The 13135-nt window shown below is 48.6% G+C and overlaps 1 protein-coding gene across 2 annotated transcripts in view; it reads left to right on the top strand.

The window, feature by feature from the left end:
* DESI2 (desumoylating isopeptidase 2) overlaps positions 1 to 11963 on the top strand; it is a 46094-nt gene extending 34131 nt beyond the window's left edge. The window contains exons 3-4 of one of the 2 annotated variants that reach the window (XM_073899902.1): positions 952 to 1088; positions 8579 to 11963. In XM_073899902.1, the coding sequence (XP_073756003.1) occupies positions 952 to 1088; positions 8579 to 8812 (371 nt within the window). In that variant the 3' untranslated portion in view covers positions 8813 to 11963. Of the gene's footprint in view, positions 1 to 946; positions 1089 to 8578 lie in introns of both variants that reach the window. The other variant, XM_025877842.2, reaches the window with a different exon arrangement.
* Positions 11964 to 13135: the final 1172 nt, after the last annotated feature.

The following is a 13135-nucleotide window of genomic DNA, read 5'->3' as shown; positions in this document are numbered from 1 at the left end:
TTTTGAAGATTTTATTTATTTATTTGACAGAGAGCACAAGCAGGGGGGAGTGGCAGGCAGAGGGAGAAGCAGACTCCCCACTGAGCAGGGAGTCCGATGAGGGACTTGATCCCAGGACCCTGAGATCATGACCTGAGCCGAAGGCAGATGCTTAACCCACTAAGCCACCCTGGCGCCCCAAAGGCTACACATTTTTATCACTGCTAAGTTCATGGTTTTCTTGGCCTATCACTGATTTGCTATAATGCCATCCTGAGTCTATTCCTTAGGTTTCCCTTTTAACAGGACTTCTAGATAAAAGGGTTTTCTAAGTATTTTCAGTTTTCTTGGATGCCTAACTTGTATCTGACTAAAATTCTGCTTTCTATTGGATGCTGTCTATTGCATTTCCAGGGTAGTAGTTGGGGGTCAGGTGGAGGGTGTTTATTTTTTAATTGGGGGGTTTGTTGGTTGGTTAGTTTTATAATGCTGTAAAAAAAAATTAGCTGTTTGGTAGTTCATCTCATGGTGGTACAGAAATAGATGACATAAAAGACTGTTTCTGGATGAGACTGTGGCCAGCTCTTTGACGGCCGGTATAATGAGCAGGAGTATTTGCAGCACCGATCTGGTTCTCTAATAACCTGACTGCTTACCTAGTGCTTGTAAAAATAATGTATTGCTGCATTTTTAATATACGACACACTGTTTCGTAAAGAAAATGACCAGGTTTGCATTTGTATGATTCAGAAGTAACGTACCTAGGAGTTTATTGTAGAAGAGTAGAAACTCAACAGAACTTTTAAAAGTATCTCATGTACCTTCTAGTCATATTGCATTAACTCGGCTTTGTTACGCCAGTCAGAATATTCCTGGAAATAAGCAAGTCTTTGAACATGCTCTTTAGAAATACTTAAAACTCACACAGTCGTGTTTGTTTCTTTCCTCTTTCTTTCTGTTCTTCAAGAGAAGCTGTAGTTTTAGGGAGCACGGACTTCCTGGAGGATGACATCGAGAAGATCGTGGAGGAGCTGGGGAAGGAGTACAAGGGCAACGCCTACCACCTGATGCATAAGAACTGCAATCACTTCTCCTCAGCCCTGTCGGAGGTGAGTCCATTTTCTCCTCAACCCTTCAGGCGGAGAACCCCCAGAGCGTCCTCGCTGGCCGCTGTTGTCAGCCGCTTTCCCACCCCTCGAGTTGGGGAGCGTGCGATGCTCTGTGTCCGGTATGAATGAGCGTGGGCTCCGACCGTGACCCCAATCACCACGTGGTCGCGGGTGGAGTGCGCACAGATAATCATCTCTTCCGGTTCCGATTCGTTTTATTACAGCCTGGAACTTGCTGCCTCTTAGCCGCCAGATTCTTCTTTCTCTCTTTTAGTTGCCGGTGTGAATTTTTTTCCTGGCTCTTAAAATTATTAATAAATCGTTCATTTTGCCGCTCTGGAAATTTCTTTCTGCCAACTCACAGGCACTTACTTGCCTTCCCCGTTCTTGACTCCCAAGCAGGAGACCAGGGCTAGATCAGAATCGGAAGGCCTGAACACAGAAAATGGAGGGAAGAAATCACAAGATTAGGAAATGAGGTTGAGAGAATTAACTAGCACTCGGTGGCTGGAGACAGGGGCGGTGTCCGGCCCACAGGACCTGGACGGCGGGCAGGACAGATGGAGCCGCCGCCTCAGTGGCCTCTCCGCCTCGGTGGCCTGTGCACGGGTGCCTGGCTCGCTGGCCCTCTCCCCTGCCCTCGTGGCTTCCACAGCATGACTCTCAGACGGGCCCGCGGTGGGGGCGCCACGTTTTTCGGACGTGGCCTGCACCCGCAGCATGGAGGACTCACGATTCACATCGTCTGCGCCCCACCGCGGCGCCCAGAGTCAGCATCTTGATGTTCATGTGAGCCCTGACGATTCGTCCGGCCGTAACTCCGGTCCTGTAGATGCGCTGATACCGTAGAGCTGACCTGCTTGCCTCTCAGGAACGAGAGAAGGTGGTTCAGGTCCTTCTTGACCGCACATGTAGGCAATGCATCCAGGGATCCATAGAATGTTAAAATTGGCAGAGATAGTAGCTAGCACCGAGTCCAGTCGCCTCGTTTGACAGATGAGGTTGGCTGTCGCCCATCCAGAGTATGTAGGGGCAGCCGGGCCACCATCCCTTGTGACAGGGGAAGCTATGTATGCAGTTAGGAGTGGTCGATCCAGCCCCGAAGACCCGGCGCACTGGATCCCCTGGCTGTTTCAGCCGGGCTGCAGGCGTGAGGGGGACGAAGTGTAGCCCAGGTGATACCCGAGGTCTGTCCTCTCCTCCCAGCAGGAAGAGAAAAGAAAAGCCCCCCAAGTTCCCAAAGTTGAGTTTTGGGGCAGCCAAAATGCTAAATCTTTGCTCTCTCCTCCAAGTGGGAGGGAACATGATTAAAAAGTTTCCAGGCCTGAGCCAAGTAAGAACGGGAACGGGGGGGCTACCACACTAATCCTTGAGCTGCTGCTGAGGCATCCCTGCCCAATCCCAGCTGGGATCTCCCCGGACGGCTGTAACCTCTGTCATGGCTAAGTTTACTGCTGGGACAGTGTGAGTAACTTTGCAATGAGGAAAGAATTGTATTTTGTTATTATTGCATCTATAGATATAGAATAGGAATTGGTATAAAACGTTCTGTGTGTGTAATTTTTTAGAGGATACAGGGACTGTCTTACTCGGGGAATGCTACAAAGCGAAAGGGTTAGTGGGACACAACTTCCTTGCGTTTTGCAGCCATAGAGTGGATGGAGTTTAAGTCTTTTGATAATGAAAAGAAAATGTGTCTCCACAGCCGAGAATTTTACTATGACTTTTGCATATTACGGCCTCTGGGAAAAGGGAGACAACATACAAAGAGAGACCATTTCCAGGTGGACTTCAGAGTGTTAAAAAGCAGTTTTTAGATACTAATGAGCTCTTGTAAAATCAGATGTCTGACCCGTCAAGGCTGCTGATTTTCCAGCCCGATGTGCATATTTTGTATTGGGTTTTAAAAAAGGGCTTAGGGAAACCTTGCATGTTGCTTGAACTTGGAAGCATGGCTCCCTGGCCGTGCAGCATCTCAGCTTTACTCCTGCCGAAGAAAAGCCCTGGCCTTTTTTTGAAATCCTGAATTCACAATCCTAATTGCTGTGGCTTGACTCATAGGCTGAAAGCCGGTGCTGTCTACTACCCTCCCTGCAGACTGAAAGGTAGAGGCTCAGGGAACAGGGCTTCTCCTCGGGGACCATTGCAGGTCAGGACACCGTCTGCGGAGCCCTATACTATGAAAGCCTTGCGGACATTGGACCGACCGGTCTGGCTTACTTGCAGGTGCCCGCCAGAAAGGGCTTTTTCCCGCCGGGACCGGCTGTGTTGAGCTGCTCATTGGCTCGGCATTTCCAATACGGGGACTGATTGAATCCCTAACCAGTGATTCTTGCTAAAACTGCAAGTGGGGAGAAAGCACATCACCAGGACTGTGAGCCCCCGCCCGCTTCCAATGCATCTCCCACCGAGGCTCCGGGGGATGACAGCCAGGCACCCTCCTCCCACTTCCCGCTGCGCACTCCTTAGCAGGGCCGCACGGTTACCAAATGCAGTTGTCCGCAGACACGGGCGGCCTCTCTAGGCCGCTCACTGTGTAAGTGGTCAGGGTAGAGGGAGGGAGTCGCTGTATAAACCCATTTTGAAGTTTTCTGAAAACTCCGGATTTTATCCTGACAAATCCCTAACACGATGTGCCTGTCCAGTTCAGTTACATAAAAATATTTCCAGCAAGAACTCTGTCCCTCTTGTGTACATCCTTTCCAGACCAAAAAAGGGCTGGGTGAGAGCAGGGGATAATTTTTAAAGTATAAAGTTAGGATTGCTAAACGGCACACGCTGATTTTGTAATGACAACAAACAGAAACCCCAAATCCTGGCAGCTAGGGAGGAGAGAGGAACGGGGAAGCCTTGATAACCTTTGTTTTTCAACACTGCGCCTCCCTTGTCCCAAAGAAAAACGTTGCATTCTGCCTTTCTGAACTGCTGCAAGCACTTGGAATTCAGCCAGTCTGTTGCCCTGTTCCTACACTTACCACACATGACACCACACGTCTTCCACGCTCGTGAGGCCGGTGACGTGGCGTCGCGGACAAACAACTGTTTGGATCTGACCGTCTCTAGGCAGACCCCCTGAAACCAAGATTCAGCCAGTTTTTCAAGCTAGATTGGAAACCCTCAGGCAGAAGCCCTGTCTTCTCATCCATTTGGGCAGCTCAAACACAAGAGCACAGGCCGGGGGGCTTCTCAGCAACAGACCTTTATTTCTCACCGTTCTGGAGGCTGGGAAGTCCAAGATCAAGGTGAGGTCGACTGGTGAGGTCTGCTTCCTGGGTCACAGGCTGCTGCTTGCCTTGGCCTTGGGTGGCAGGAGGGGTGAGGGGGCGCTCAGATCCCTGGTTAGCGCACTAATCCGGTTCGTGAGGGCTCGGCCCTCATGACCTGACCGTCTCCCAGAGGCCCCCCTTCCACAGACCATCATGTTACAGGTTAAGATTGCTGCATACCAACTTTGACGGGACAAAAATCTTCGGTCTAGAGCAAACCCCACTTCCAGAGAGAAAGTGCATTGGGTGGGGGCCTTTTAACCTGGACTGCCTGACCCGGGTACCCTGCTTGGGCTGCCCTAACATTGTAAACTCACTTTCTAGGGGTACCTGTGTGCCCTCTGGGGTTTTACTTCATGTGTGTGTACCCTGACTGTCAAGACATTGCCTCAGCCCTAAAAACCTGTCAGGCCGACTCAGGGTACTGGCCAGAGTTTCGCTGATCCTGAATGATGCGTCAGGCCAGGTAAAGAAGGTTCCTACCAAAACTGAAGGTGGACGCCACCCAGCTTTCTAAAATAAACCTTGATGGTTAGTGAGATTTGTTTTAACTGGCTAAGGCCAGTTATACCCTTTAGGTATAACCGAAATCAATACTTGAGGTTGGTCTCACCCTCCTGCATGGGGCCCTTTGATAATATTTGCTGTAACAACAGCTTGGCCAAGTTTGGGAGCTGGGGGGTGCTGTGTAAAAAAAAAAAGTTAAAACAGGCCAGAGCCTGCTGTCCTTATAAAGCCCTGCTTATCCGAAGCGGGGTTGGGGCTTTGGATGGCATCTGAGAACTTGATTTTCAGAAGGGCTCCCAACATTTTCAGGATAGAGGAGTGGCTCGCTGTGCCTGACTCATTTGTACAAACAGTGTGATTTCTGTGAAACACCTGCTTAGAGTCTGGGGAATCTTAACAGCTTGGTACCTGCTAAGGAGGGGGTGCCTGCCTGCACAACCAGACCCCAGTAAAACTTCAGATGCTGGGTGTCTAGTGAACATCCCTAGTGGACATTTCACATGTGTTGTCCCCACTCCTTCATGGGGTCATTAAGTGTATCCTGTGTGATTCCACTGGGAGAGGCACTTTGAAAGCTTGTGCTTGGTTTCCTCTGGACTTTGCATTCTGTGCCTGTCGTGGATCATGGCTGTGAATGCAGCTGTGTACCCAGTCCCGTGGCCCTCTCGGCAAGTCATCATCTAACTGGAGGTGGTCTTGGGGACCGCTCACACAGCTCAATAGCATTCTCCAAAGGTGATAAAGAGTTGTTGTATTTTTTTTTCTTTTAATATCATGAATTTCCCCTCCTCTCCAGATTTAAAAAATATTCCATATACTTCACAGGAAAAATCAATCTAACTTACATCTTAAAGGAACTAGAAAAGAAAAAAACAAAGCCCAAGGTTAGTAGAAGGAAGGCAGTAATAAAGATCAGAGTAGAAATAAATGAAATACAGACTAAAAATACAGCGAAAAGATCAATGAAACTAAGGGCTGGTTCTTTGAAAAGATAAGCAAAATTGACAAACCTTTAGCTTGACTCACCAAGAAAGAAAGAGACAGGGCTCAAATAAATCAAAAATGAAAGAAGTTAAAATGGACATGACAGAAGTAGGAAGGATCGTAAGAGAGACACTGTGAGCGGATTGGACAACCAAGAAGAGATGGACAAATTCCTAGAAACAGTCTTCTGAGGCTGAATTATAAGGAAATAGAAAATCTGACTAGACTGGTTATTTTACTAAGGAGATTGAATCAAAAACCTCCCAGCAAACAAAAGTCCAAGACCAGACAGTTTGGTGAATTCTACCAAACATTCAAGGATTCAATACCTAATCTCAAACTTTTCCCAAAAAAGAAAGAGAACACTTTGAAACTCATTATATGAGGCCAGCATCACCCCGATACCAAAACCAGACAAGGACACCACAAAAAAGGAAAATCACAGGCCAACATCCCTGATGAACAGAGTTGCAGAAATCCTCAACAAAACATTAGCAAACCAAATTCAACACCACATTAAGGGGATTCTACACTGGGATCAAGTGGGACTTTACCCGGTGACGCAGCGGTGGTTCTACATGTGCAGATCAGGCAGTGCGATACGTCACATTAACAAAATGAAAAGTAAAACTCGTATGATTATTGCATTAGTTGCAGAAAAGCATTTGACAAAATTCAGCATTCACTTATGATAAAACTCTCAGTGAAGTGGGTAGAGAGGGAACATACCTCACTGTAATAAAGGCCGAAGGTGACAGGCCCACAGCTCATGTCATACTCGGTGCAGAAGGATCAGGAGCAAGAGCCCACCCAGCCGCTGCACACAGCGTTGTGACCAGTCACCCCGTGCATGCGTCTCTTCGTACCCAGCCAGTGTGTGTTGGAGGTGGATTTCTACAAGGGGGATTACTGGTTGAAGCCTAAATGCAAAAGTAATTTTGCTATATAGACTGCTACCCGCCATAAGAAATATGTTTTCCATCATAACACAGTATATACACACATGTATGTGTCATGCGTTAAAACAAGTGTCACAGCTAGCCCTCCCATCTATAATCTAGATCATTTCGAAAATCTGGGTCACGATCTGAATGACTCACGAATGGGTCTGGACTCGAAGTTTCGAGATGTTGGCTTGGTGGAGGACCAGCACGCTTCTGACAAGTCCGGGCTGGGGGGGGGGGGGTTGTTTATAAGCTGGGGGACTGGTCACAGACTGGACTCTGCCACTGAGAACTCAGCCCACCGGGGTGGCCGTGTCCCAGTGCAAGTCCCTCTGCCAAAACAGGAGGCCGCCGTGGACAGTACTGTGTTTTCAGCTGATCAGGCCACACCACCGGGGGTTGGGAGGAAGGTAGCTTATTGAGTACAACCAGGACTTGGGCAGTAGGTTGAAGGAAGTAAGTAGTCAGCAGTGGCCATACACTGACCTATGTATTCCTCGCCAGCACCTCTGCGCTTAACCTGCAAATACGTAGATGCCACCCCACGTGTCAGGTGTAAAACACAACATAATACTTGCTGGCCTGGGTTTCTTTGGGGAGAGAGATGGGAGTGGTATCATGTGAGGTCATGGCTCGGCTTTCCCCCAGATCAAGTTCATGGACACATTTCTGAAATATTTTTTTTTTTTTTTTAAGATTTTATTTGAGAGAGCAACACAAGTGGAGGGGCAGAGGGAGAGGGAGAAGCAGGCTTACTTCCCACTAAGCAGGGAGCCTGATACGGGGCTCGATCCCAGGACCCCGAGATCATGACCTGAGCTGAAGGCAGACGCTTCACCGACTGAGCCACCCAGGCGCCCTCAATATTTTTAAGTACTCTCTACCTCTAGTGCTGCCCGGCCAGGTGATCGTTTGGTCAGAACATGCCGTCTCCCCTCGAGTGAGACCACTTGCCCTGTGGTTAAGACAGAGATGTCATATTTAAAGCAAATGTAACCTTTGTCAGGTAAGGCTAACCCTTTAGAGAGAAAACTTTCCTTGCTTTATTACAGGTACCAGTTTATTTACATTTTCACTAATTTGGGGGCATAAGATACTTTGACACCTTTTTCCCAAGTCATCAACTAAGATAAGATGGCCTGATCCTAATCTGTGACATGACTGGAGGCAAAACTGCCAAGGTGACAGGGGAGCATGGGCCCAGGAAGGCCAGTATTGTCTACAGACAGGCAAGAGGGTTAAGAAAGAGTAAAGTTCGTTGTGGAAGGCCTGATTCTTACTATCGGAGATAGGCGGGGCGGTGGCTTGTGGCTCCGGAGTCCTAAGGACAGGGTCAGGGCGGGAAGTGGGCAGAGAGCCACACATCGTCAGCTGGAAAGACCCCTCCTGGCCCCACATCCGCCCCCGCCATCCCCAGCAGAGTCTGCAGACGAAAGCCAGCCGGTTGTTCCGGCCCCACTCCTGCCGCGGACTCCCAAAGCCAGGTCTGCATCTGGGGAGCTGTTTCTCTCTCTGCTGATACGAGCCCCTGGGGAGAAGTGGGTTGGCGACAGAAGTCACGGGGTAGATAGGGATGCGGAAAGTGAGCCATTTGCAAGAGGCTCCAGAGAAAGGGAGGGATGGGGCTGCCGGAAGGGCCCAGACTCCGCGGGTAGGTGCCGCCTGTTCCCAGAGGCCCAGGTGCAATGTTTCCGGCACCGCCCTGCCTCCGCCCCACCCCCACACCCTGGCACCGGACCAGGCCCACCTTACTCATCTTACCTAACGCCACACCCTTTGTCGCCCATAGATTCTCTGCGGGAAAGAGATTCCTCGCTGGATCAATCGACTTGCCTACTTCAGCTCCTGTATACCCTTCCTACAGAGCTGCCTCCCCAAGGAGTGGCTCACCCCCGCGGCCCTGCAGTCCAGCGTCAGCCAGGAGCTGCAGGACGAACTAGAGGAGGCCGAGGACGCTGCCGCGTCCGCCTCCATGGCCAGCGCCGCAGCGGGCTCCAGACCCGGGCGCCACACTAAACTATAAACGTCTCCAAAGTCACACCTTCAGAGCTGTCTCTGACAGTTGACTATCAACTAGAGAAAAGTAAAAGAGTAAGCGTCCTCTGGATATTTTGTATGCAAAGATGGCTCTCCCCCCAATCCCAGTTTTTCAGCTCAGGATTATATTTGTAATCAAAAGAATCACTTGGCGCAGGAGGGAGAACTTTCTATGAAGCTTCCCTCTGGTTTTTTTTACCCACTTGTAAATTTGGATTTACTTCTGTTTTATACGAGCTCTGTTAAGTTATGTTTACAGTATTTTGTATCGCTGTTTACAAATCTTGCATGGACTCCTGCCACCGTGAAAGAAGAGAATCTTCATGGCTTCAAAAACGAGGCAGGTCATCTTTGTACACCTCCGACAGTTGCCGGAGCTATGGTGTTAACACTAGGCACACGAGAGGTACTTGGGCGGTGAGAGTCGCCATCATCCGCTTGAGAATGGTCTTTTAGGTCTGTGTTTGGTTTTGTTCACGTTCAGGACGCCGAGGGGAAGGAGCACCCACGGCCGAGGGCAGCAGCTCCTGCCTTGCGGAGGAGCGCGCTGCCCAGGCTCCCCCCAAATGCAGGGGGGGAGGTGCTTGCATCCCAAATACCAGTCCACCTCAGCAGCCTGGTCCCTTCCTGCGTCCGTCTGGCTTGGACCCCTCTGATTCTATAGTTAAGATGGTTTTCGTTAAAGATATTCTTGCTAGTCACTAAGGAGTATTTTTGCACACGTGTTGGGGGCTTCACCTTTATTTTAATACCTCCCACTACCCTCCTCCCTGCACCGGGCTGTGACAACGGGGTAGGAAGATCCTAAGCGGGCAGCCTTCTGAGTAGCGGTGTGAGTTGACATTCAGCTGCTTTCTAACTGTTCGGGCTGCCTTTTATACGAGACCTTGAAAACTGGAGTCTGAAGTAACACTGTCCACAGAGTGAATCATTTGATATTCCACCATTTTATGTACCATTTCAGACAGAGTGTGTTGGAGTCCGTTGGCTTGTGATGGGAGTAGCGTCACCTCATCTTAGAAAACCGAGTCTCGTTGACTTTTTGTTGAAAGATATTTGTGTGTCATAAAATTCATCTTTTTCTGTTCTCTCAAATGTGTCTCTTACAGAAACTACTCTGAGAAAAGAAATTGTCAACTGCAGATAAGTCCTCATTAGCAGGGACTCCGTCTGCTCAAATCTACTCCCAGTTTGACCCTTGGATGTAAGAGCCGAGTCATTACATGTCAGATTCAATTTTTCTGCCTTAAGAATGAATGTCCTACATAGAATATTGGATGCAGCGTATAAATTATCCAAGGCAGTGACTTCAGCTTTATAGAGATTGTTAGTTTTAAAGGCACCTACTTTTATTTAAACTTCTAGATTGGATTGTTTGCTATTGTTCTTTGTAAAGATACATATCTTTCAGTAAAGGACATTTTTAACTTTTCCATCAGCTGATTTTGATTCATTTTATCAACTGAAGCACACACTATTCCTAGGGAAACCAAACCTTGGGTTAGAAGCTTTGACCTGAGGAAAATGAAGCCACTTAACCTAATTTACGCTTTTGTTCTGTTTCTGGAGAAGAAAGCCTTGACCATTCTCCCCTCAGTTCTTTAGAGGGTGCAGAGCCCTCGCTTAAGAGATGTGACAGAAGGAAAAAAGGAGTATATGATCTTTGTGAGAAGTTGACTTGGTTCAGGCCTAAAAAAGAGATTTAGAATAAAACACTGACTCTGGCCATGTATCTGTTCCCTCAGAGGAGAGTCCTAGCACCAAAACCCAGGTTAGTGGAAAGTGTCTGAGGCAGTTTGCTTGGGATTTTTTTAAATAACGTGGTGGATGACAGTTGTTTCTCATCCATTCAGATATACATGATTTTAGTCTGTGCTGCTGACCCACATAAAGGAGTGGCCATCCGTTAGACCCATCTTGGTGAATAGCCAGGAACACCCCATTTGTGCTTATCTGGAATCCAGCACCTCGGCACACAAATGATTTCACCACTGTTCTGTTGTATTTACTTTCATCTGCAGCATTTGGAGTGAAAAATAGCGTGAAGGGGCCTGGTAGAAATAACAAATGGCCTGAGGCCATTTATCATACTAGCAATCAGCATATAAAATTCTGGGTGTGAGATTGCTTGCAATCCAGTTGTACTTGAGGTTGTCTTTACTTTAGAAAATCTCATTTAAACCAGTTCCCCTCTATAGTTCAAAGTTGAGGTTGGACTTAATGGACTAGCATTTAACCAGCTTTTTCTTGCCCTTGCCGGGAAAGAATTGTGTTCTCAGCCTGATCTCTGTTCAGAAAAATCCAGTCATTTAGATACATGTGGCGTGACAGAGTCAGAGATTCTCTTTGTAGTGGGAACCAAGCAAAACACATTTCTCATGGTGGGTTGGACAGCGACAATGTGGGAGGGCCAGAAGCTTCTGGTTTCTGTTTGTTTTCAGTGCCCTAGGGTTGGTTGGTTGGGGTTTTGTCAACCCTAAGAAAAGGGCATCGGCTTTGGAAAGTGGCCTCTGGAATTGTAGGAGGTGGCATGGAGAGAGCCCCCGCTGGAGGCCTGGACCCCAGCTAAATGTTCCTCTGACCCACAGCAATAGCACACAGCTCCCTTCACCAGCATCCGCACAGAGCAGGGAAGTCCGGTGTTCGCCGATGGGTGCCGCTGCGCGCACAAGGAGAGTCCACGCTACACTCAGCTGCGGGACTCCGTATCCATGGCTTCTCTCCATCACAAAACGGGTAGAAACACATTCACTGCTTCAGGGCTCGAATCTGTGTGTCTTCTTACGGCTCCATTTCTGCAAGATACTCGGTCATTTCGATGGCGTGCGTGCTGTGTTTCTTCTGCCATCACACGTTCTTCCCTTCCGTAGGGTCGTAGGGTGCGGCTCAGTGATTAGACTCGCCTTGTCAATACACATCTTCACTGTTCAAGAGGTGTTAACAACTGTTAAAGAGTCTTCATGAACCTGAAGATAATTTCTTGTGAAGTTGAATGCAAATGTACTGTCATTCATAGTGTTTATATGAAAAAAAAAATACCAGGAATTTCACTTTTGCTACCTTGATATAGCATTGGGCTATCATGTTAACAACATTGAAATACATCGATTTATTAAAAAAAATACTTTTATAAGAAATGTTTTCTAGTGCTTTCTGACTACAACTGTGACGTACTTGTGTTGGAGGGTGGGCGGTGACCCTTAAAACCCAAGGCTCCCATCTGCTCTGTGGATGCGATCAGACCCTCTTGTATGACTCACATGCTTGCTCTTGAGCCCAAAGTCCATGGGCCAAGTCCATAGCTGCCAAAGAGCATAACCCCACTCCTCACTGCGGCAGTGGGTGTCAGCCCTGGCTCCCGGGCCGTGAAACAGGCTGGGAGGGGAGACACGTCCTCCGCGGTCCACCCAGAGTGCAGGGGAGGGGCCCACAGAGGGAGAGCCCCTGCTGCGCTTGCTCACACATGCACCCCCCCATCTTGGAGCATCGAGCATGCAGGAGCCTGTTTCCTATAAACCTGTTCGCTTCTGTTTAGCACCTCCAACCTGACCCTTCTCTGCTGGCCTTCTTGTACCTAGCATTTCCCTCCACTAACTGAAAAACTTCTCTTGAATTAAGTATAGTTAAATAAGTGCTGGCAGTCCGCTCCTTCTAAGAAGGAACAACGGACAAGGCATTCGTTCTCCCCTCGAGCGCAGTAACCAAAGGGAACCCCCCCTCCATCTGAATAGATTCCTAACAGACTCTAACAAGTTGATCACAAACTCAGATCTGGTCAAGCAACTGGTCTCATCTGCAGAGAAGACGCCAAATATACTGAGACACAATAGCCTTTTTTTCCCCCATTATCCTCCTAAAGTTCTCGTCACCCAGATCCCGACCTTGTTCTAAGTTTGCGGAAATCTAATGGCTTCATGCTGTACTTTCCAAGATGTAACTTCGACATGGGCAGCTACTTGCTTCCTCATGGATTCTGAATCGAGAGAACTGAACCCTTTCAAACTTGTCCCTTTGATCCTTTCCCCAGAAAGAACACCCTCCCGAAGAAGACTGCACGTTGACCCCACACTGGGCAGTGGGGAGAGTTCCTTCTTGCCAAGGCCAAGGGGAAAGCGATTGAGAGTTGAAGGGCCATCTCTCAACGCGATCAACGCGATCATGGAGACATTCATTTCCGGAGGCTGGACGGGCGCACCTGTACTCCGCAGCCACGTCCTGATGGGGAGGGCTCTGTGGTCCCAGCCAGGAATGTTCCATTCCCATGCTGTGGAGGAGCTACCTTGAGCTGCTCTCTGGCCCCCTCATTTGG

The sequence above is a fragment of the Callorhinus ursinus genome, unplaced genomic scaffold, assembly GCF_003265705.2.
Source record: "Callorhinus ursinus isolate GAN/ISIS: 27379988/994484 unplaced genomic scaffold, GSC_fseal_2.0 scaffold13, whole genome shotgun sequence".
Taxonomy (NCBI): Eukaryota; Metazoa; Chordata; class Mammalia; order Carnivora; family Otariidae; genus Callorhinus; species Callorhinus ursinus.
Note: the sequence above shows the minus strand (reverse complement) of the source record. Positions and strands in the feature narration are given on the sequence as shown.